Source organism: Myotis yumanensis, unplaced genomic scaffold (genome assembly GCF_028538775.1).
Source record: "Myotis yumanensis isolate MYYU_CA2020_CCGP unplaced genomic scaffold, mMyoYum1.0.hap1 SCAF_5, whole genome shotgun sequence".
Taxonomy (NCBI): Eukaryota; Metazoa; Chordata; class Mammalia; order Chiroptera; family Vespertilionidae; genus Myotis; species Myotis yumanensis.
Genome location: NW_027223756.1, coordinates 29,084,400 through 29,108,899, shown reverse-complemented (window position 1 = coordinate 29,108,899; position 24,500 = coordinate 29,084,400). Strand labels below are relative to the sequence as shown.

Here is a 24,500-nt window from a genome sequence, read left to right as displayed (position 1 = left end):
TGTTGTCCACTTTATCCACCATATAAAACAGTAAGCAGCTGCTAAAACAAAAAAAAATACAAAAAGTAATAACATTATATGAACTGTGTTTCCTACTTGATTAAAAAATATAAAGAACTGAGTGTTTATTTCCCTAATTAACCAAGAACTTTTGTACACGTTTAAGCTATTATTATTAAAAGTGTTTGCAAAATGGTCAAGATTATAATATTGCTGAATTATATAAAAGTCCTTTTCATGTTGAGCTAACATTTGACTTTAGCACAAAAAAGAGATATTTTAGAACACGTAAAATAATATTTTTAGTTTTTCTCATTTTGTTACCAAATTTCAAACCTTACATGGAGGTTATTATAGTATATTTGACACCCTATATACCTGTGATTAGAGATGTGTATATATATGAGGGCTAGGCATGCTGTGTGTCTGAGCTTTGTCTAAATGTTATGCAGAAGTTTGTAGAGTTAAAGGTACGTAGGTTTAATTCATGCAAGATAAACAATAAGTGCTCTCTTTTATACAATATGCATTGCATCTGGACCTTAAACATAAAAATGGTCAGTGAAACTTCTGTGAACATGAAGAAATTATTAAAAAAGGCATTTAAATGAAATTTGCTAAGTTGTGATTTTTATGGTTGGAACCAAAGTTATTCAAATAGCAAAAGGAAATAGAGAAAGAGAGAAAAAGGAAATCTCCCATAATATTTTTCTGCATCTGTTTGCTTTGACTGAGTAGTCATTTTGTCATTGTGTATATGAGATGTACTTGTATTGTTCATAATATATTTTTTTCATTATGTGTAGAAAGATTTTAAAAACTAACGTGCAGCAATTTCCAGTGAACCTGTACTTGGACATCAGGTAGTGAGTCTATTTGTGGTCACTAGCACTGTCTCCTAAACTTGTAAGAGGTCTGAAGCTATCCTTTGGTTTTTGCCAGTGCTATTAACTTATGTAGACCTGTTAAAAAGCAGAGCAACACAATTATAGTTATCCTACTGAGCCATGGATTCTGAGTTTCCTTTTAAAAGAGAAAGCTAAGTTAAGTTGGTGTACGTAAAGGATTTCCATGTAGCTGTGGTGCTAGTTATTACTGGCTACATTATATGCTAAGTGTATTTGTGTTCCCCAAGTGTACAAGCCTATCAAAAGTATGTTCTATCATTCATATATTCAAGGTGTGGCGTATGAAAATGAAAAGCTTAGGAGAGCACTTTACCAAGCTGGTGTCCTCCAAACTGAAATTGTTAGTAACGATAGTCTTTTACAGGTTTTCATTTAAAAATGTTTGTGTGCTTTTAATTGACAACTAACTCCTTGCTGCTGTATAGTAAAATATTAATATATTTTTATCATTAAACTGCTGCATGACTATCATCTTTGAGTGAAGAGAAAATGTTATAAAAAAAGATGCCTTAAACAGTACATTTTGGTTTGGAATTCTGTAGAAAGTATTTTGTGTTTGTTTTTTTAGAAAGGACCTTGTCTGACAGAGAGAGTTCTGCGGATAGAATTGTTTCTTGGCAAATTCAGACATATAGATCTAACTGCTGTATGTAGGAGACATCACCTGTAGGAGCTGGAAGGTGTCAGTGCTTCTCATATTGTAAAGCATTGGCCTAGGTAGGTGAAACAGTTGTCTTTTTGAAGGATTTTTTTTTTCTGCTGGTTCTTTGGTTTTGATTTGATACTTTTAAGCTCCCTGGTTGAGTGTGTTGTCTTTGTTTTTGAGATCTACTGTATGTGTTGAATAACAAGCTATTTCCATTGTACTGTGCATTTTCCCATTATAGTTCCCATAGTTTGCTTTTACTATTCATACAATGTTAAATATGAAGTGACCGTACAATAGTTAGGAATTTCTTTACTTACAAAATCACTGGAAATAGTTAAATTGCTTTTCCCCTTTCCCCAAGGTGCATTTTCTTATTTCCACATAGTAAAGTTGAGCTTTTACAGCGCATAATGTGACATTTGGAATGCTTATTCAACTGCATGTAAACATTAATAACCTGCACTTTTTTGTCTTAAGGTTTGTTGAGCTGTTTTGTTCACTGTACTTTAACTGTGATATGGAAAAGACTGCATTATCTGTGCTGTTACTAGTTAGGAAAGAGAATTGCTTTGATTTTGTCTCTTGTTTACTATAGCTTCTTAAAGTTAATCCTTGTACTACAGGTTGTTGGAGTACTCCTAGATCAGTGTTTTATAGTAGCCAGCAATAAGTAGTGCAGGTCAACAAAAACACAGCAAACTTAGGCTAAGTGTCCTTTCTTTGAGATGCGAGTTCTCTCATGAGGTTTTCTTTAGGGTCTAAGTTACCTAAAATGAAGCCTTTCTTACCTATAGACTTCAGATTCTGCTTGGAATCCTACTGGATCAAGAAGCACAGTTGTGCAGTTGTCTTTACACTATAACAGTTAAACACAATCTTACCAAGATTTTGAAACCATTGTCTGATTTATAGTCAGTGGGTTTTAAAAGAAATCCACATGCAGATCTTGTAAGACTTAAGAGATGATCATAGAAAAGACTAAGTGACTGTAAAGATGCTCTTATTTTGCATCTCACTTTACCTCCCCAAGCACCCTCCCAAACCTTCCCTTCTCTCTCCTGTTTCATCCCTCTCCCCTCCCCTTTCACCCCCTGCTCCCCAGGTGCTCGGTACTTTACCAAGGTCTATATCTCAGTGTTTTATGTTGGAGTTTTTCCTTGTTTTTATTTTACTAGTTGGTAAACCCTGTTTGTGCTGAAATAAAAAAGGAAATGGTTGGTATATTTGACCATATGTGTTATTCATAGAAGACAGTATGATCAAATGTGCCAAAAATAAGCAAACAAAACTTAATTCCTGACAAGTATGCCTTATTTTTTATGATCTGCTTTGTCTTATAATTAAGGTCCAAGAGTTTAGTTAAACTATTATTTGCCTAAGTATACAAGAAAACTTGAAATGCATTGCAATATTGATGTTCTTTAAAATGAGAGACACTGTCAAGTAATTTAATCTAGAGATCAGCCACCAGATTTGAAATGCCCATATATATGTGTGTGTGTTTGGTGTTGTTGTTTGTTTGTTTTTTCTTTTAAATCACCAAATCTTTTTTAAAGCTACTTTTTATTTGTGCCTCCTATTTGTCATGCTGATGTTAGAAGCAGCAGTCATCCAGCCACAGAGGGAGCTAAAGTTAACTAACCAGAACTGTAGAAATCATTATACATGCCTTTGACAACAAAGGAAGTTTATAAGAAAAGCCATGTTGGCTTTTCCTCCACTAGATACAGATTGGAGATAGATGAATATTTGCCAAATGGAAAAAACAACAATGCAAGTTAGGAAAGACAGACTTTTCCAGCTTCTCAAAAGCCATGGAGAGTAGAAACCAAAACCAACAGGGAAAATAAAAAACCTTGAAAGTCTCACTTTCTAGTTGTCCCATGCAGGGGTTGAAATTTGACTCAAAGTGGAAAATATATATCAGTGTGTTTTTTAGGTCTTCACATCTGGAGATGGATAACTATTCCAATTTGACTTTTCAGGTAATGGAGAAAGCTGCTAGTAATTTTAACCCCTGCCTAAAGAAGACAGATAATTTTATTTGGGAGCAAATACTTATTGCCTTGAAAATAGCACTGTAATAGCCTATGATAATTAGTTGTAGAATTACCTTTATCCCTTTGAAACTATGCAAATTATTAAACAAGTGTAAATTAGGACTCAATTAAAGATAGTTGATTATATTGCAATCAGATGGCATTCACAAACTTAACTGGAGAATATACAAATAAAATCTATTAGTCTAAGAGTTTTGTATGCTAACAGAAAAATATAATTTAGCTACCTATTCTAAAAATGGTGGATATTATTAATATTGTATAATAGGACTGGGAAGACTGCCTCCTTTTTTGAAGAGAGAGAGAGATATTAAGGATTTTTATAATTGTTTTTCATCAAATTTTAATATTTTTGTCAAAATTTTAGGTATTTAATTTGTAAAACAGTTTGCTTTGTACTGGCATACAGAAAATAGGGTATTGATTTTAAACTTTTTGAAGCCAAGTGATCAAGTACATTTGTAATAAAAGTCAATGGATCTATATCAGTTGTACTCACTGTTTTCATTTCTTCTTAATATAGGAATGCTGTACTTCCCTGCAGGAAAACTGAACTAAATTTGGGTGGAAGGGAGGGGAAAAGATAAGGTCATTGATAATGAGAATCTGGGTGGGTACCACTGGCCCAAGCATTTTACATAATCTTTTAAGTCAGTTAAAATTTGGTATATTAAAAAGATGCCTATGTCAATTTTTTGTCCCCGTTTTTTTTTTTTTAATAGAAATTGATGTTTGTGGGGGTTATCTCATTTACTGTTTCTGTGCTTTAACATTTTGCATTTAGCACTGTTGAAACTTTGTAAACATTTTTCTTTCATGACATTTTGAGATATCTACCGACCATTGGTGACTGGATCATGGCCATGATTATTTTTATCTCCTTCGAATGTTCACCCTCTCTTCTTCATATTCCCACTCATTTTTTAATATTACTTACACACATTCCAGATGATTTTAGAATGGGGATTTCTGAAATTGTTGTTCTGGTGGCTTTCATAGCTCCACAATTCATTTTATTATACATGTGAACATATTTTTAAGATTGCCCCCCATAAAACACGAGATATCAAATCTAGTGACTTTTTCCCCTTTTCAGAGTCTTTTCAATATCAGAATGCGATCCTGCTTTCTAAGTAAAAGGATGCTAAAACCAGGGGATCTTTAGCAACTTGGTTTGGAACAATTGGTGATAATCCTGAGTATAACATTTATGGTTGGTTTTCCCTAAATTTGAATATCTTAATAATTAGAGGTATATGTACTTCCCCATGAGAGTGGAATGAATAGGAAAGAGAATTTATTGGAATTGCTTAAGTGAATAAATTAACTAAAATTGTTTGTACAAAGTTGTCTGTTAAAGTTTATCCATTTTTAAATCAGACGTAATATTTCTGGGGGTATTTTCTGTTGCAACTTAACTGAATATAGGCCATTCATAATGAAGTACACTATAAAACTAAAGTGACCACTGCTATTAAAATTACTGTTTTCATCCAGCAGCATTAGTTACTATAGGGAATTTACAATGTGTTTTTTAAAACAGCTGATTTTAATATTTGAAGTTATTAATCCTAAAACTTAACCTAAATTCAAGGCCTAGACCATTTGACAGGCTCTTTTTGAACATTAATTATCATGGGCTAAGTGAAGATCATCTAAACTAGCAGTGGCATGAGTCAGGTAGTATTTCTAGATGCAAGAACAATCAGATGAAAAGTGAAGGATGATTGGTTTCAAGCCAACAGTTTGTCATCTTTCAGCTGCTAAACTGACGACCAAGTTTTGATGTTGAGTGGTCTGGGCAATTTATGCCTTTAGGAAAGTTTGAGTGTGGCAAAAGTTATGTGTTAAAAATATTTTTCTTAAAGAGAATTTCATAGCTACTCATTTATTTTGTCTCCATGTTACGTTTGGTATTCATTTTCTTTTTCCTGATGTGCTTTGCTTTTGTGGAAAATTGTCTTGTTTGAAAGGTAGAAACATGGTGGTGATACTCTATGTAAAATAAAATTACTCTTACAGACCAGAAATATTTTACTCAATTTTGGAATCGCAAGATTTTAGCATTTTTATGAATGCATACTTTGTTTCAATGATTATTAGTAATTTGCTTATTAAATTTTTGTAGCATTTCATGGGAAAATTTTAAGCTAAAGAATTTAATTTTCTTGATTTAGGATGCACTTTAATAATTCAAAAGGCCTCCAAGTTCAAGGACCAAACCTTTATGTTCTAAAATCTTAAGAAACATGGAAATATTCTTGTTAGCATGTGTTTTGGTCTAACCTGGATTAATGTAGAAGGATCCTAAGAGGACTTAAGAAAAGATGTCCTTATTGTAAACTGGCAGTCAACGTAATGAGATAGGTGACTTATGTATTCACCTTGACTTAGTCAAACAATGATGGCAATCAGCTAATGAATTATTAGACACGTGTTGGGAGTGGGTCAAACTCGCATTCAGCTGGAGTTCAGGTAGTTTGTTGGTGGCATTTCACCTACCTCCCTGCCTTACACATCTGGCACTTTCTTTCACCCATCTTCGTTTTTCCTTGTTTGTCTCTCCTTTATTCTTTTTGCCATAGGCTTGCCAGTGGCATTCAAGCTTACCCCATTGAGAAGGAAGTAAATAAATTGCTGACTCCTGTCTTAGAACATAGCTAATTGACCCCAGGAAAATTTTTGTGTTATGAGGTAATTAGGCAGTTTTTCTGACTGCTGTTTTCCCCATAGTCTTAGTTGGTAGTTTGAAGGACATCAAAATTGTTAAGAATTTGTGAATTAAGAAATTTGTGAATTGAAGAGAGTAAGAAGTATGTGTATTTTAGGTAAGTTACTGGGGCTGAGACTTACTGCTTTGGAAATCTGAGAGCAGAAAGGAGAGAGTTGTTTGATGTGCTTGTGTGAGTGTGATAGGTATATCGGAATGGTTTGGAGGTAAAGTGGGAGGATTTTTATTAGAGGTAGGAAAAGATACTAAGGTGGAGTCTTAAATGAGAGTTTTTTACTAAGGACAATGAAGTTGATCTTTGCTAAGGAAATGTCAATTGCCAGAGAAAATGGGTCCCTTGTTGGTTATGGGGAAGTTGGTCTGTAGCTAGATGTTGTAATGATGATGCATTATACAGATATGTTTTTAGATGTAGGATTTTTGCTTTTCTGGACAAATTACGTAGAACAGTTGTGGAATGGCAACTTTTCTGGTCAAGGCAAGTTGGTCCCACAGACTTATTATTTTAAGAACTTTTTCAGTTATCCTATGTAATAAAAGGCTAATATGCAAATTGTCCCTCAACCAGGAGTTCGACCAGGGGGCGGGGCTGCTACCTGCAGCCCCTCCTCCTGCCGGCCCCACCCCTAACACCCCCACCCCCACCCCGATGGATCAGGAGCGGGGCTGGCCAGCCAATCTCCAGCATCTCCTCCCCCACCTGGCCCAATCAGCCCTGATTGGGCGGGCCGGCCAGACCCCACCTGTACATGAATTCGTGACCAGGCCTCTAGTAATTTATAAACTATCAGGAATATATATCATATGTACTCTCTATTCTCCTGGGCTCATAAGATAACTTACCTTTACTTTTCAAAATGGTCCTTAGATCAAAATCATTTGACTTTTTTGCAGTCTACAAAGATCTATATTATACCTTGTTTTTATAGAATCTTGAGCCTTTGGTCCACATACATTTCTTAGAAGACAACCATAAACCAGATAAAAACACTAAATTGCAATATTAGGCATCTTTTCTATATCTTCTACATTTGCAATCCTAACAACCATTTTAACATTGTGAACCTTATGAGACCCTCAGAATACTATATTTATGAAATCAGACAACATACCACCCCCCCAAACTCAAGTTTGTTTGTTTTCCCACTTTTTCTGTTACTTTAAAATTGTAGAACTCCCAAGAGTTCAGTGGTGGAAGATGTTAATAATATAATTTAGTACATCTTGGAAGTTCTTATGCCCTTTGTAGAGTGAATTGATCATGTTTAGATTTCTATTCCCAATATCCCAGAAGTGTTTTAAATTATATAAGATAAAGAATTGCTATAATACTTACTTTTAAAGTTACCTAATTCAAGTATATTTGGATTAACTCTTGTTTTTTGGTTTAGTATGTACTTACTCTCAGTGATTTTGACAGATTATTTTCAAGTTTCATTTTACCCAAATCTGTATATGTGATAAAATCTGTTTAAAGATAGCTAAAAGAAAGGTGTTGATTTTGTATTTGAAAGGTAATTTTTTGTTAAATTCATTAACAATAGCAGAATTGTTTTTATTACTTATTTTGTAGAATTGACAGTTTGATTTTCACAATTCATTGTGTGTCAGATTTGAAATTATAATACAGTTACAAGTCAGTCCAGAGCCTTCTTTAATAGCTCCTACCCTTAGGAATGTTGAAAAAGAAGTGAATTCCCAAACCTGTGTCAAGAACCAGTGATTTAAATGTCTTTGAAAGGCTTCCTTGGGTCTAGTCAATGGAGATAAATGATAGCCCATTTCCATGCTGCATTGTTGTTAGGGTTTATAAAGTTGTCAATATGTAAAAGTGCAAAAGCGGGTAAAACTATGTAAAATTGCCTATAAATTTTCTAGTTTTCATTATTTGCACTATTTACCTTTGCACTTGATTTTTTGGAAGTTAAGACTAGTCACTTTCACTTTTGTTTCTAGTCTTTTCTAATTTCTTACAGAGTTATGTTTTTAATATCCCACCCAAAGCACGCTTATATGCAATTAAATATGCTTTGTAAATCTGAAAAAACATTTCTTAGTGTTAGCTATGTGAAAAAAATTGTTTTGATGAAATTTTTAATATGGACCTTTATTTGCCAATAAAATCCTTTGTAAATGTGAGCTTTATTAAACTATTTGAATAGACAAAGTGAAAGCTTAGGATAGAAATAAATATATATATATATATATATATATATATATATATATATATAATTATGTCTTTGAGATCCAACTTCCAGCCTGAGATGGCTTGGTTTTGGAGTGATTTGTATTCACTGAAATCAATGAGATCTGAGTCTAGCTGGGTATTGGCTTAAAAATCTGGAAGTGAAGTGGGTGGCAAGTGGCAGCTCCCTCTTTCATGCAGTTTTCCATAATGCTCATAGAGTTTTCTCATGGTTAATGTGATATAAGTGGTATTGAATAATTATATTAAATGAATATTCCTTTTTGGAATTCAAAGTTGACTCACTTTTTGAGGGGGGGGGTGTGGCAAGGGATAAGAGACTTTATTTTAACTAGAGGCATTCTTATAACGTAAATATGTGCTCTAGAAAGAATAGGAGAACAAAAAGTATACCTGTGAACATATATTTTGTCTTAGTGAAATTGTGCAACACAGGTAGGTTCAGAATTGAAGGGAAAAAAAAAAAGGTTGATAGTTTTGTCAATAGTGTGAAAATGTGTTTTGGCTAAAATTATTTTTGTAAGTTGTTTAATTATTTCATTTTATATTCCCTTTCCCATAGCCTTTTAGGCAATTCATACTTAAAACCAACAAATAAGAGGCCTCTCTTCAGATCTGATTTATTTTTGGAATGCCAGAGTGTGTTTCTGGATTGGGGGGAGCTGGGAGTAATGTTTTAATTCTTGACATCCTCTTCTCGGCATGTCTTGCTAGTCATTCTGGATCTTACTGTTTGCAAATTGTGTTGAGAATTCAGTGATATGTTTGAAAAGAGAAAGTCCTCTATGACATAGTGTGAACGTTTGTGGCTGGAGCCTTGTAGCTTTGTTTTTAATTTGAGTAGAAAGTTAAATTTCCATTGTTCAGATTTTAGGCTTTTGTAGTGGAATTGTGCCTGGTAGTTGTCTAAATATGGACCAATTTGGGGACAATAAGGTTGACAAATGTGTATCAGACTCCAAATAATCCTTTACTCAAAACTATAAGGCTTGCATCATTAGAGTTCTCTTAAGTTTTACGTTGTCAAATCTTTAACTGTGGATGATGATCAGCATTATATCTATGAATTTTTTTTGGGAAAATAGAAAAATTCAGTCTCCAAACTTTTTCTTAGAGACTAAATTTACCCTATATGGAAAATGAAAAATATTTTAGAAAGTGGCTTTGATTATTTTTATGGAGTTTAATCAGCTTAATTAATTATTTTTCCTAGTTTGAAGCACTATTTTGCAAATGTGAATAAAAGGAAAAGATCAGCAATTTGCCCCCCGCCCTTTAGGCTCTTTAGTTTTCTGCCCCCATTTCCCAATCCTGATATAAGATGAATTACGGGTATCCCTCTAAGTACCTATAACCCCTTTTTGGGGTTACAGATTCCTTTGATAATCTGATGAAAGTGATGGACCCTCTCCCCAGAAAAAAATGCACATAGGTAATTTTACAAATAACCTCAGGTGCATCACATATCTTCTGAAACCCAAGTTAAAAGATCTCGGCTCTAGATAACTCTATAAAGAACATTTTAATTCAGTTGATAAAATTAATAACTAGCTATTGGCTTAAAACATTTCTGGAATTACTGTTAGGTGGTGGCCCCGATTAGCGAAATATGACATTGTAACCAGCTTTGTTAGATATTACAACATCCAGACAGAAGGAAGAAAGCAAAGTTTTGAGAGCTATTTATAAGGAGTCAGGGCATCTCTAGACATGGGAGCCATTTCTGGTTCAAGGCAGGGGTCAGAGTGCCTGATAGCTTCTAGCAGGGTAGAGTTTGATAAACCACAATGCTCAGGATGCCAAGGGGTTAGCCATTATCTTAACCCCTTCCTCACCAAAAGATTTTAGTTTTGTCTATTGGGAAACAAGATGTCACTAGGAAAAAAAGATTTGCCTTACAACTTTGCTGGAACACATCAGTTTGGTGATATGTGGGACACCAGTATTATTTTTGAGAAGGTGCATAAAACCAAAGTAAATTATTCTCTGTGTAGAACATTATTTATTAGTAACATTTCTTTGGATGTATTCACTTTGACAATTTTTACCAGTAAATATTGGTTTTATTTAAAACTTGGAATCCAGTTTATAAATAGGATAGTTGATATATCTGTCCTTTCCCCCATGTAAAGAATAGTTTAAAGATTTATGCATACTTTTTACATTTCTCTCTTGATGCCATGAAATGGGGTGGGTGGCGGGGTGGAGATCTTTGAGTCAACAACTGACAATATGTCTTCTCCAAATTTAAAAATTGAGAAGCAGCACTTTAAGTCTAACTCTACACCATTTTAGTGCATGTATTAGTTTTAATAATGATTTTTGGTGCATGCCTTTGGGCTTATTCAAAAGTGTACAATAGGAAAGTATATTTCCTTTCTTAGAAAGGAGATGTTTTTCTACTTTGCAACATGTGATTACAAAAAATCTTCCTCTGTGGGAAGATTAACCATGTATTGAACTACTGAGAAGTATATATTTTTAGATATACAGAAGGAATCTACATGGAGCAGCATTCAAACCTATATAGAAGTCATAGCATTCTGTATAGGACCAAAAAGGAAATAACATTAAACACTTAAACAGATTTTGTTGGGTAGAAATACCTTTAGATCTTGCATTGACTTACAAAAAGAAAATGCCACAGAAGTTTGCTGAAAACTTTTGTTGTTTGAATTTTCTCTGTCAGTGTATTTAACCCAAATACAACAGTTTTGGGTTTACACATACATTAAGAATCAATAAATCAAAGCTAACTAAATAGATCAGTCTGGTTTGCCAATCCAGCTTGACTGAAATAAGTAAACTAATCACTTGCAACATGAAAAACTGTCCAACTCCTAAGGTTTTGACAAAATAACCTTGGCTGATGTGGGGAGATTCCCACTTTGATTTCTGACCTGACAGTGAAGATTCATACTTCACCTGATTTCAAACCTGACTATGTCTGTTTAAGGAGCTATGGTACAGTTTGCTAATTCAATCTCAGATACCTGTTGATTACCTGTAAGATCTAGAGTCCAAAGTAGCCAGCAGCTGTATCCCTGAGTGCTCTGTGCCCATCAGATGTCTTAAAGTAAGCAGGGTTGGGACAAGTCACAGCTCAGATGAGTGTTCTCAGGTGCTGTGGACAGCCCCAGCTTCAAGAATTGTAACTGCTTTCTCGGGAGTCGTCACTGAAATAATGTCCCACATGGTGTTACTTACCGTAGTTGCTCTCTCTTCGAGGAGGCCCAGAGCACACATTCTAATAGCTTGTGGTACTCAGAGAGGGGGTGCTAACTCTGATGCCCTGGCAAAATTCCAGTTTAGGGATGTGGGTCTTCTTGCCATTCTAATTGGAAATATGCATTGCTTTCCATTTTCCCTGTTGGTCTCAATGCAAACCAACCTAGTCTGTTTCTTTGCCCCAGTCCCAAGTCTCTTAAGATGCTGGTGTGTAATATATGGGCCAAGTTCTTGTCTTATCCCAATTGTACAAGAGTTAAGGATTGATTGAGCGCAGTGTCAGAGTGCCCTGTAACTGGAGGGTAAACTCTTGTAATACTTCGGTGATAAAATTGGCCCTCTTTTAATATAAGTTGGGGAGTGTGCACTGGCCAGAGGCTTCTATCCATGAGGTGTGACCTAAAACCTATTTTCCCTCTTTTCTTATAGCATTTTGAGAAAATCTGTTGGGTTTTCAGTAGTCAGGGAAGGCCGGAGTTCTGCAGCTTTAATCTAGGTAACTGAGGCTGGTTTGAGCAAGACTTTGGTTAATTAACTGGATTCTCAGATGCCACAGACTCCGTGAAAAGTCACCATTATTTTCAATGGTTGTGATAGAATTTCCCCCAGTAGCCATTATTTTAAGATTATATTACAGAGTTGCTTTATTTGAGCTTTTTGTGTATACACAATCCCAAACTGGAAGAAATTTAAAAAAAAAAAAAGGAATCCTGCTGTGAAAGGTATATATTACTCTAGATTTTTCTTACTGTAAATATTGTAAGATTGTAATACTGTCGATATTTTATTAACCAACAAATGTTAATCTATGTGAATTCAGACTTATTTTAAATGTGCTTCTTATTTACTGTGTGTGGTTCTTGTTGCTGACAGTATTAAGTTATATTCTGATGTAAGATTAACTTTATTAAAGAATGTAAACATTAATGTTTCCTTATGGGAAAACAAATAAAGTATAAAGAAGACAATTCTTTTCAGTAAAATATACTATGTATTTACACTTGCTAGACCCAGCACCACTTATAAATTTAGTACATTGTTCAGAATTTTAGTTAACACAGCTGACATGGTTGTGCTCTGTTTGAAAGTCTAAAAGTAGGTATTGTTGGAATATAAACAGTTTGTTTTTGTCTGCTGTGAATCATCTTGAAATTTCTAATCAAGTTTGTAAAATTTTTATAGTAAAGCATTTTAATGACAATTTAAAAATTTATCTTCTCTAAAGAATGGTCAAAGTGATATCCTTTCAGAAATAGAATTGTTCTTTAATATCTTTCCAAAATGACTTTGGTTAAATGGACCAGATGTGTATCAGTTAAATTTTAGGACAAAGTTGTGATATTCTTTGAGTTTACAAGTTAATCCTTATTGGAGATGTGCCAATTACATAGTAGAATATCATTAATTTGCACTGTTTGGGGACCCCATTAAGAATGCTGAAATTTGCCAACTAAGAAGTAAGCAAATGCAATTTAAAAAGTAAATTTGAGCATTCTGTATTAAATATGTGTAGTTATCATATGAAGAAGCACTGTGTGTCAGGCTGTAATATAAACCATACTTGCTGTCATGTTCTCCCATCTCAGTGCTGGGAACTCACCATGTGGAAACCAAGCAAATGTGTTGTGCATCAGCCGGCTTGAGTTTGTTCAATATCAAAGCTGAAACTAGCGAGGTCTGCTGTACTGCTTATTGAAGTATTGTGATTCTTTTAGGCATTGATTCTTACAAAATATATACTGTAACAGTATACTTTGTACAGATTTAAATTTTATTTGAAAAAAATGAAATAAAGTAGGCAAAAAATAAAGATGTTTATTTTTCATGTGACTATATAAACAGATCAGTCTTTTGTTTCAGTGCCTTTGGGGAGGGTCTGGTTGCTCCTGGGTATTCTCTTTTTTTTTTAATATTTGATAGATGGAAACCATTTTTAGCACCCAGTGACAGGTATACTTGCCTGGTCATTAATTGGCTGCAGCATTAAGTGTACTCTCACACTGGAAAACGATTTTTTAAAACAAATTGGGTTTGTGGTTTTTTTGGTTGTTTTTTTATTGATGACAGCACGAATGGCATCCCTATCTTGCTTCTTTAGTCCATTTTGAAAATTTTCTGAAGAGAAAGAAAAACTTTCCCCTGTATCATGCCTCTCCCATGGAAGGTTTTTGTTTTCTGTTGTTTTACATTTGGAGTTGGTTTGGGGTAGTAGAAGGGTTACAAAAGAGTATAAGACAAAAGATGAAGAGAATATTCTGAAATAATAGAAATGCTTGAAAATCAGATCTTTTAAAACTGCTTTTCTAGTAAGTGGAGTGGTGGACAATGAATAAACTTACCAATAAAAATGTGGCACAGGAGTTATCCTTCAGAATAATTTTAATGGGACCTTCTCATTGAAGATTAGATTATCTGACCAAGAAGAACCATCCCAGTTTTTGCCCCTAACTCAAAAATCAGTGGAAGCCCAGGGAGATGACATTTCCTTGACCTTTAGAAATGGAGTTACAAGTTTTATTTGTGGCATTCTCCTCATTTTATCTTTACTGGTGTTTTCAGTTACCTTCAGGCTGGGTGTAGGAAGGTTTGGAACAAGTGATTGCAGGAACAGGGTTCTTGCAGAAATTACACTATGGAAAAATACAATCTTATTTAAATGTGTATGACAGTGATTATATTCTAAAAATGCATGGCCATTGAAGTATTTCAAGTTCATAGTATCGCAGATCCAAGCTTCCCTGGTTGAACCCTAAGAAATTGTTGTCGTTATTATTTTGTTTATTTCTACTAAAATGTCCCTTCTTTGTAAAGAACAGCAGAGTAGCTATTGAACTAGCTTCTACTTCTGATAACCACTAAATCCAATAGAAAATAATGCAGAGACTTTACCATATAAAAACTTAACATGTAATACTGTTTTGGGGAGGTAGGGGAGGTTTTCAAATGGCCGTTATGACTCAGTGGTTGAGTGTTGACCTATGAACCAGGAGGTCACGGTGAGTTGCGGGCTTGACCCTTAGTAGAGGGCATGCAGCCTATCAATGATTCTTATCATTATGTTTCTTTTTTTAAAAAAAAATGTGTTTTTATTGATTTCAGAGAAGAAGGGAGAGGGAGAGAGAGATACAAACATCATGCCTCTGATTTGGGGGGGCACACAGAGGACAGTGGGTACTTCTTAAGGAGACTAGATTCCTCTTTCTCCTCAAGGGAGGTCAGACCAACTCCTGGGTCTCTGTCCGAGAGGAGGGCTTTTCAGGCACAGGAGCTTGTGGTAGAAACTCTAGCCATGATTTGCAGTAAGTACAGGAAGTAAAAAGCCAGAGGCCAGGCCCCTTCCTAACTGTCCTGTGGCCTTAATCTTTAAAGACGCCAAATACAGGGCTGCAGGGTAATGTCGCAGATTTGAAATAGGTTTTAACTACAGAGCCAGGCTTGTAGGGCCACAGGAACCCCAAATAAGGAGCCCACCATGTTCAATAGAACTGTTTCTTTTCTAGTGATGTAATTGACAATATCTGCCCACCCCCACCTCCCATTGTTGTTAACTTTTATTTAAGCTTGTGGTATGTCATTTACTTTGGCTCTTTTGCATGGTTTTGGAAATCTCTTGTTTCTACTTCCAGTAACAACTTTTTTCTAAGAAGACAGGACTTTTTGATTTGGAGAACTGGGTTTTGGGCGCAGTTCTGTTCATTCAGGATCAGAGTAAAGAGACCTCTTTTTCAGCTTTGTTTCCTAACCCCAAGGCCAGCACACGTCACCACTTGCTTTCACCTCAGCATTATCCCCCATACTTCTAGAACCTGAGGGGGAGGAGTCAGTTTTTTCCCTTCAAAACAGGGATTCTACCTTAATATTGCAAATCTCCACAGCATTTCCAGTAACGTCATCCCTACCAACATTGATTTTCATTCATCTTGATTGTTTTAAATCAGGCCATTTGGCACTTAGGTTGGCAGTGGGAAAAGTCACAAAACACTCACTGAATGTTGTCATGTTTAAAGAGCAGGATATCCCCACATTACACCCTGCAGAGTTGTCCAGTTAACCCCTAAGAATTCTGACTAACCCTACACGCCCAACTCATACCTCAGACCTTCCCCAGGGAGCAGGAGTTTGTCAGCCTCCTGGGGAGATTGGCAGTAGCTCCAACCTAGCTCTGCTTTCTTTCTCTATCTCTGTCTGTGACACCAGAGTGAGTCTGTACTGTTACTATCCTAAATTTCTCCAAACCCACCACATTTTTTAAAACTAGTGTTGAGTGCTTAAAATACGCAAGGCACCAAGCTAAGTGTTTTGTCTGGGTTATTTCTTTTAATTCTTAGTACAATCCTGTGAGATAGGCACTATTAATATCCCCATCATACAGAAGAGGAAACTAAGGTACAGAGAAATTAACATGCCCAGGGTCGTGTAGTTAGAATTCAAGTGACCAGTTCCAGCAGGCTGATGCCAAAGCATATCCCATGCAGTGGTCGGCAAACTGTGGCTCGGCAAACCGTGGCTCGCGAGCCACATGCGGCTCTTTGGCCCCTTGAGTGTGGCTCTTCCACAAAATACCGACTTCTGCGCATGGGCCACGAAGTTTCAATCGCACTGTACGTGCGCGCCCGCACGTGGTATTTTGTGGAAGAGCCACACTCAAGGGGCCAAAGAGCCGCATGTGGCTCACGAGCCGCGGTTTGCCGAGCCACAGCTCTAGTGCATTGCCTTCCCTGTGAGGTTCTGTCTCCTCTTTCCCTAACTTGTAGGGTCTCCCTGACTTTGATGTTGCCTCACCTCAGGCTGTAGTTAGCTGGATGGCAAAGCCAGTGTTCTCTGTAGCAAACGAGGATTTCTCTGTATAGCTCAAAAGCCACAGTTGCTGTTTTGAAAGTTGATTCGTGAATGAATCTACATTTTCATTTTTCCCCTACCCTTTCATGAGGGAATGACTTAGAGCAGGTCTGAAGAAAGCTGGCAAATGGCCCTTCCAGGCCTCTCTCCACTGCTTTTGCTTAAAGTAAGCACCGCCCGGAGTACTATTCCTGCCTCTTCCCGCCCTCACCACAATGACCTGATCAAAGGGCTGTGTGAATGAAGCTCTTGAATTCTGTCTAGTGGAGTTGTTGATTTCTTTATTGTTCCCAGATTATACGCCTCCCCCTCCGCCCCCAGCAGACACCCTATCTTTCTTACAACAGACCTCCTATCTTAACCCCTTATGTTTAGTTAGACTAGAGGCTCAAAAAGGATCAGGAGGCAGTCTCTAGGACAGTGATGGCGAACCTATGACACGCGTGTCAGAGGTGACACGTGAACTCATTTTTTTGGTTGATTTTTCTTTGTTAAATGGCATTTAAATATATAAAATAAATATCAAAAATATAAATCTTTGTTTTACTATGGTTGCAAATATCAAAAAATCTCTGTATGTGACACAGCACCAGAGTTAAGTTAAGGTTTTTCAAAATGCTGACACGCCGAGCTCAAAAGGTTCGCCATCACTGCGTGGAGGTGGAGATCTGTGTCTGCCCAGATCTGCCAGGACCAACTCTGTAGTTTCCAGCTCAGAGTTTTGCCTCGGCTTTTACGTTTCTGAAGGCATTTTCCTGTGTCCTCTAAAATGCTATTTCCCAGATGCTTCCTGACCTCCAAGGGGAGGTCCAGAGTCTGTCATTCTCCAGGGGCTTCTTCCAAAAATAAAATACGAAATTCCTTGGGACTGAGGGGTGGTTTATAGGGCTGTGGCATTTGTTAGAACTCTTGCCCGAAAAAGGAATATCATAATTTAAACTGGAACCCCTCGTGTTTTTTTGTATCCTCTAACAGTGATTTTCAAAGTGTGACCTCAGGACTAAGAGCGTTAGCATCCCTTTGGAAATTATTAGAAATTCTTGGGCCTCGCTCCAGACTGAACAGAATCAGAACCTGCCTAGAGCCCAGCAATGCTCAGTGTAACAGGCCCTCCAGGTGATTCTGATGCACATTGATGTATGAGAACCACTGCTCTCTAAAGCAAAGGTTGACTCTTTTGAAGTCTTAGGTTTGAAAATGATGAAAGCTTGGGGGCCCCATCACCTGCTCACAGACACCCCACCCCCACTCCAGGTCCAAGTTAAGATTTCCTGCTCTGGAACTCAGAACTTCTTCATGTCTCTGTGGCTTGCACCCCCTCAACACAACCTCACAAAGAGGTGGCAACATACTCCCTCTTTGCTTTTTCAACTGTATACTATTGGTTGTCACTGAGAGTGGGCAGCCCCTGCACCAGATAGCACAGAGAAAAAGGCTAGCCGCTCCCTGCATGTGCTGTAACTAGCCCGTGCATTGAGACAAAAACCAAATGCTCAGGCATGGGGCACCTGGCCAGGGGCCTGGACCAAATAGAAAAGTGATTCCTTCTTTTCATTTTTCCCCTCCCAGCCTGGAGCTGCTAAAAACTGCTGAACTTCCTGTGATAGTCCTGGCTGGGAATGTGGACAGGAGCTAGAGCTCAGTCAATGGCAAGTCCTGGTTTTGCCTGTTGTCTCTGATTAATTGTTTGTAGCATCCCGGTTCACTTGCACAAGTATCCTGGTTTGGATGACAAATTATATGGTCACCCATTTTCTCACCTAACAACCTCCTTACTGCCATGCTTGCGCCCTGCAATCCATTCTCCACACAGCAACTAGCTTGTAAATGTAGTTACAAGGCTCTTACGATCTGGCCCCTGCCTAATTCTACAGTGTTCTGTCCTTTCATCTCCGTATTCATTTCTCTTAAGCCATATTGGGCATCTTTCTATATGTTGTATGCACAGAGCCCTTTGCCACCTAAGGGTCTTTGGCTTTTCCTAAAACATACTTCCCTCTAGATCCCTGTGTGGCTGGAGATAGAGTTTGACAGTTTCCAACCAACTCTCCATAAAGTGAGTCCCTGATGAGAACCAGGCTGTTCCATGGTGGGCAGAAGGTGAACTGGGAAATCAGACCCCCACTCTGGAGGATTTCCAAGGCCTTTGAGTCCTGTTTTGTTTTGTTTGTTTTTTTGGTTTTTGTTTGTTGTTTGTTTTTGGGTTTTTTTTGGAAGAAGCATGGAGGTGGAGATAAAATAAAAGTATTAGGTTTGACATCAGACCTAGATGCAAATCCAGGCTCTGTCACTAGCTCTGTGGCCTTAAGCGTCTCCTAGTCTCAGTTTCCTCAGCTGAAAATGGGATAAAAGTGCCGACCTCATTTGGTTGCTGAGAATGTCAAATGAAATAATTTTTGTTAAGAGCTTATTACATGGTTCTTAGCACAGAATAATGTTCAATAACTGCTTTCATCATCATCATCCTTCTTGTTGGAAAAAGGGGAGACAAATGTGGGACCCGAGTAGTCGGTAGGAGCACTGCCTCCAGCAGCCTCCGCATTCCCAGTGGAGGGACCATGAGAACAGCACATGCCTCTGTAGAACGATTAATTAGTCTGCATTTAGCTAAAGGGACCCTTTCCATTCAGCTTTTGGCCGACCCTCATACCTTTTTCCTGCCAGTCAAGGAGGATTCAGTCTGTGGCTCTCTCTTCACAGGCCTAGTTGTATACTGGACCAGGTTTATTTTTGGTCTGTCACTTAGTGTCTTTGTTCCAGGTCTGGTGTGTCTGAGGTTTTCTGGTGATGGAAGAGGGTGCTCTTTTGGAAAACAATATGTGGTCTCCATCTAGGAACTCTGTTTCCTTCTGGCAACAGGCAACAGCATAGACTCTGCCATCTGCCAAGGGTGTGGGATGACTAGAGGTCAATACTGAATATTAATTCACCTGTTGGACATCTAAGATAGCAGTTAATCAGCCACAGGAAACAGCTCTTGCGTAAGAAAAGGAGTGATTTGCCTATAGCAGAAATTCTTAAGCCTGGGCTTTTTGGAGTCTATAAAGCTCTTAAAGTTTTACATAAGATTACCTGTATGTGCAAGGTAATTTTTCCGAGACGAGGATCCATAGTTTTCTTCAAAACTCTCAAGGGAAGCCACAGCCCAAATAGGTTCAGAATTACTGTTCCTAATCTGAGAGTAGAAATAGAACCCTCTGCTAGGTGGTCTCTAAGAAGCTGCATCCTTCAGCCTAGCTGATCAGCAAGACTATTAGTTGTTTAGGCTTTGAGGAAAGAGAGCTACTCTCCTTGTTGGACCTGTATTAGAGGGTTGGAGTCTGCCACACCCATTTGGGAAATTGGGGCTCTTGAGCTAGCTAAATATCTTTCATTTTCCCTGAAATTTGGTTGCAATATTATAAGGTACTCTAAACCAGCGGTCGCCAACCTTTCGGACCTCACCACTGGTTGGCCACCACTGCTCCAAAGGTTTCTTTAAACCAATGGTTGCCAACCTTTCGGACCTCACAGACCACCAATGGTCCACGGACCACTGGTTGGCGACCACTGCTCTAAACTGCCACATTTTGTGCCAAATGAAGAACTGGTTTGGTGTCATCTCAAAGGGAGGAAGCAGCATTGGGTGACTTCACTAGGTGTGTGTTGGTGGTAGTAATGGTGGAGGGTGCAGGGGTCTCTTTATGTTGCCCTCATTTGAATGCTTGGTATATAGTTGGTACTTAGCCACAGTTTATGCATTGATATGGAGTTGTTTCCTTTTCTTTTGGAGACATGAATCTAAGTGCCATAGTCCATTTTTTAATTTCCCAGAGGCCAATGGCTTCTCCTTACCCCAAGGGCATCCTTTCATGAGGGATCAGGGGCCTTGGTCTTATCCCCAACTGTGCTTATTTACTCCTTACCCTTCACCCTACAAACCCTGAAATATATCTCTGAAAGCCAACTTGGATGGGACCTGTGAGATTGATACTTCTTGGAATATGATTTTATTGTTGAAGCTACACCCCAATTCTGGGCAGTATGGCACTGTCTCCTGCTTTTCTTAATACCCATCACTCCTTTTTGTAACTTCACATCCAAACTAGAAAATGGCATTGACCTGCCTGCTGAGAATTTTCCCCTCCTCTCAAACCCCAAGCCCATGTGCTCAACCCACCTTACTGGAATGCCGCATTAGATGCTGCAGAGTTTTCCTAAGATGTGACTGTCCTGCCTGAACCAGGCCAATGTGCCCTGAGCTCAGAGTCAGCTTACAAGTGGGAAGTATGGGCTGGGAATAGCAGAGCACAGTGGTTCCCTGGGCTCCCCCAAGAGCAGAGCCTGATCCCCATAGGATGAATTGGTTGAAGGCTCCATGAGACAAGAGTTTCACTTTGCTTGGGAGGGTCTTAAGTCGGGATGTTTCAGACATGAAATAGTCAAATCTCCAAGACATAAGCCTCTGACTTGGAGCCATCAGACCATGCAAGGCCACCCAGCCCACCAAAAACATAGGCACATCCACTGACACTGCCATTGTGTGGGTCTGCCATCATCCCAGGACTTTCCTGATCCACACAGAGCTCAGGGGTCTTGGAGGTGATTAAGGCCCACACAAGGCGACATTTTCTCTGCCTGCTCTTCCTAAAAGCTCTTTATCCAGGGAAAATGTGGTCTTAGGAGGACCTGCCTGAGCTACATCCACTCTGTGAAAGAGACCATGATGTCTGAGAGGCAGCTCTTCCTCCCACTTCTCAGGGCCAGCAAAACTAATTTTACTCCTTCCATCTTGCTTCAAGTCTCCTCTCATGAACCCTGTTCCACTTAATCCAACCGTTTTGAGCTGTGTCTTAATAACTATGACGAGTTATCTCTTGATTGTAGGACTTTGGGGATGATGAACAATGGGGAGTAATCACCCTCTGGTGCTTGTTTTGCTTCCTCCTGAACCTGGGCTTCTGAGAAGAAATTGTGAAGGAAAAGACAGGCCTTCAAGGCCATATGGTATCCCACTCTGCTCTCAGGTAAAACGAGCCCCCGCCCCCCTTCCCAGTCCAGGCCAGCTGGTCCTTGTAACCTTATCAGTGGTTCCTTGGGCTATACAGAGGCTTTTTATTTTTTATCAAATGTATAGGCCCTCTCCTTTATGGCTTTGTATTTTATAGTTTTTATGTATGTATGTATTTATTTAATTGGTTTCAGAGAGGAAGGGAGAGAGAGAAACATCAATGATGAGAGAGAATCATTGATTGGCTGCCTCCTGCACGATACTCAACCACTGAGCCATGCTGGCCCAGTGCATTTTATGGTTTTTAAAGATTCCCCTATCCCCAGAATAAACATATTCTCCCATATTTTCTTGTACTTTTTGTGTGTGTATGTTTTTCTTTTAAATATATGTTTATTGATTTCAGAGAGGGAGAGAGATAGAACATCAATGATGAGAGAGAATCATTGATCAGCTGCCTCCTGCAAGTCCCCTACTGGGGATTGAGCAAGTCCCCTACCAGGGCATGTGGCCTGGTGGTGAAGTAAACCTGTGTCCTTCTGGTTTATAGGTTGATGCTGAACCACTGAGCCACACTGGCCGGGCCAACTTTTTTTTTTTTTTGCAGAGGGTCACATACTGCCCAGAACTATTTATTCTATAGGCCATTCTCTCCCTAGTGACTTGAAATACTATTCTGCTCATAATCATACTTTCATAAGTCCATAAATACCTATTTCTGGATTCTCTATTCTGTTGCATTGAAATTATATATATTCCTTGTACCAGTATCATGCCATTTTAATTGTAGCTTTTGAGTATGTATTGATGCAGTGTGTTTTTTCCTTTGCTTTGTTTCCCCCAAATTATTGTGTTATTTTTACATATATTTCTCTTTAGATTTACTTTCCAATCAGCTAGTCAAGTTTTATTTAACAAGTTCTATTAGGACTTTGGTTGGGATCTTATTAACCATATAAACTAAGTTGGAAGAGAGTTGATATCTTTGCAACATTGAATCTTATCCAGAAACAGAATGTCTCAACTATGTTCTTAAAGGCCTTGGGAAAGACATGCTCTCTTCTGAACCCTTCTCTCTTCTCTTGCAGTCCTTCAGCATCTTTTGTCTGGTGCCCTGAGCCACCAAATCCTTATATTTCTGTGTCCTGTGATTCTAGCTTACTCATTCCCTTTTCCTTCTCAGAGATGGATAAAATATTTGCATTTTCTCAAGAATTGCGAGCTTTATATTTCCAAGACCCAGAAGAACTCCAGAGGGATTGTCCCATCTATTTTCTCCTGCCTTTACATCCCATTCCTAGGATCTCCCTTCTCATCTTGCTCCCTCAGGAATTTCAATATTTCTAATCTAGATTAGGGTAGCTTAATGTTTTCTTTAGTCTGGACTCCCTGAGAATCTGGTTGGCTTAAAACACAGTCCCTCTGTCGAAACCGGTTTGGCTCAGTGGATAGAGCGTCGGCCTGCGGACTGAAAGGTCCCAGGTTCGATTCCAGTCAAGGGCATGTACCTTGGTTGCAGGCACATCCCCAGTGGGAGATGTGCAGGAGGCAGCTGATCGATGTTTCTAACTCTCTCTCCCTCTCCCTTCCTCTCTGTAAAAAATCAATAAAATGTATTTTAAAACAACAACAACAAAAAAACACAGCCCCTCATTCTGACCTTCTCTTTTTTTTTACTTTGTTCCATGTAATTTCTAAGCTTGCCCAGACAAGATGATATCTTGGAAGGAGTGGAGAGCTTACAGAGCATTTGAGGGAATAGCAGTGTTAGTAATTCTATGCCAGTTGCCCATCCTAAAGGCAGGAGCTTATTACCCCAGATTTGCCAACAGGTACCATCCTATGACTCTGCTCACCAGCCTGATCTCTACAGAGAATCTAGGAATTCCTAGCCACTTTTGATCCCTGATTTCTGTCATGTACATCAGCCTCGAGAGGCAGGCTGCTAGGTCAGGCTGACAGCCAAAGACCTAGAGGTGAAGCAAGAAAGCCCTAGCCCTTCTGTTCAAGTCTCAGAAACAGCAGTATCCACCTGTTTTGTTGCCATGTGAAAGTCAAAAGAGCCAGTACTAAAGTTGTGTGAGCTTTCAGACCAGTGTGGTAGCCAGAAAGCAGAAAAACAGGAGCATGACCCAGGGTCCAGGTCCCCACCTCACCCAAAGAACAGCTGAATGTGCTTTAAGGCCAAGTACAATAATAATGCAAAGACATAGGCAGTTTGCCCAGAGCATTTAAATACTCACCTAGGTAGCCAGAAAGGCCACAGAATCCCACCAGCCAAGCATGCTTTGCCCAACTATGTTCCTCTTCTGTTTCTGTACCCACTTGGCTCTCTCTACATTACTTCCTGCTTTCAGGCTCCTCTGGGGCCAGGTAACCTGAGTTACCACTAAAACATCCCCTGTAGTCTTGACAAAACTTGACCTGGTGTTTCGATCTTAAGATTTTAGGGTGAGGACTGTGGAATTTGTTACAGTGATTGGAAAGTTACTCTAGCATAAGACTATTACAGAAAATGATTCCTATACTTTTGTTTCAAAGGACAGAATGAGCCTATAGTGAACCAACTTGAGGGACAGGAAATCTGCCACAGTGGCTGCAAAGTTCTGGTAACACAAACAGAGCTAGAGTCTGATTCCTGGAGATCTCGCTTCCAAATACAATATGCTGCAAAGAATTTTCCCCGGCCACCCCCACCCCCAGCTGCTCAAGGCTCAGCCAGCCACCCAGTGTTGCATGTCTAAATCTGAAATCAAAGTCCCAGACAGGGAGAGGGATTGTCACAAGTAATTGCAACATCCTGCAAGAATTTGGGAGATAAAAGGAGCCAAACCTGGGCCTTCTCCAAAGCTTGCAAGTCTAAGCTTTCTGAGAACCACATTTGATCTG

The 24,500-nt window shown here is 38.5% G+C and overlaps 1 protein-coding gene across 1 annotated transcript; it reads left to right on the top strand.

The window, feature by feature from the left end:
• Positions 1-301: 301 nt before the first annotated feature.
• IGIP (IgA inducing protein) lies at positions 302-13,623 on the top strand. Its single transcript, XM_070414846.1, is given in 2 exon segments — positions 302-13,335; positions 13,337-13,623. Coding segments are annotated over 2 exon segments (159 nt in total). The 5' UTR covers positions 302-13,287; the 3' UTR covers positions 13,448-13,623.
• Positions 13,624-24,500: the final 10,877 nt, after the last annotated feature.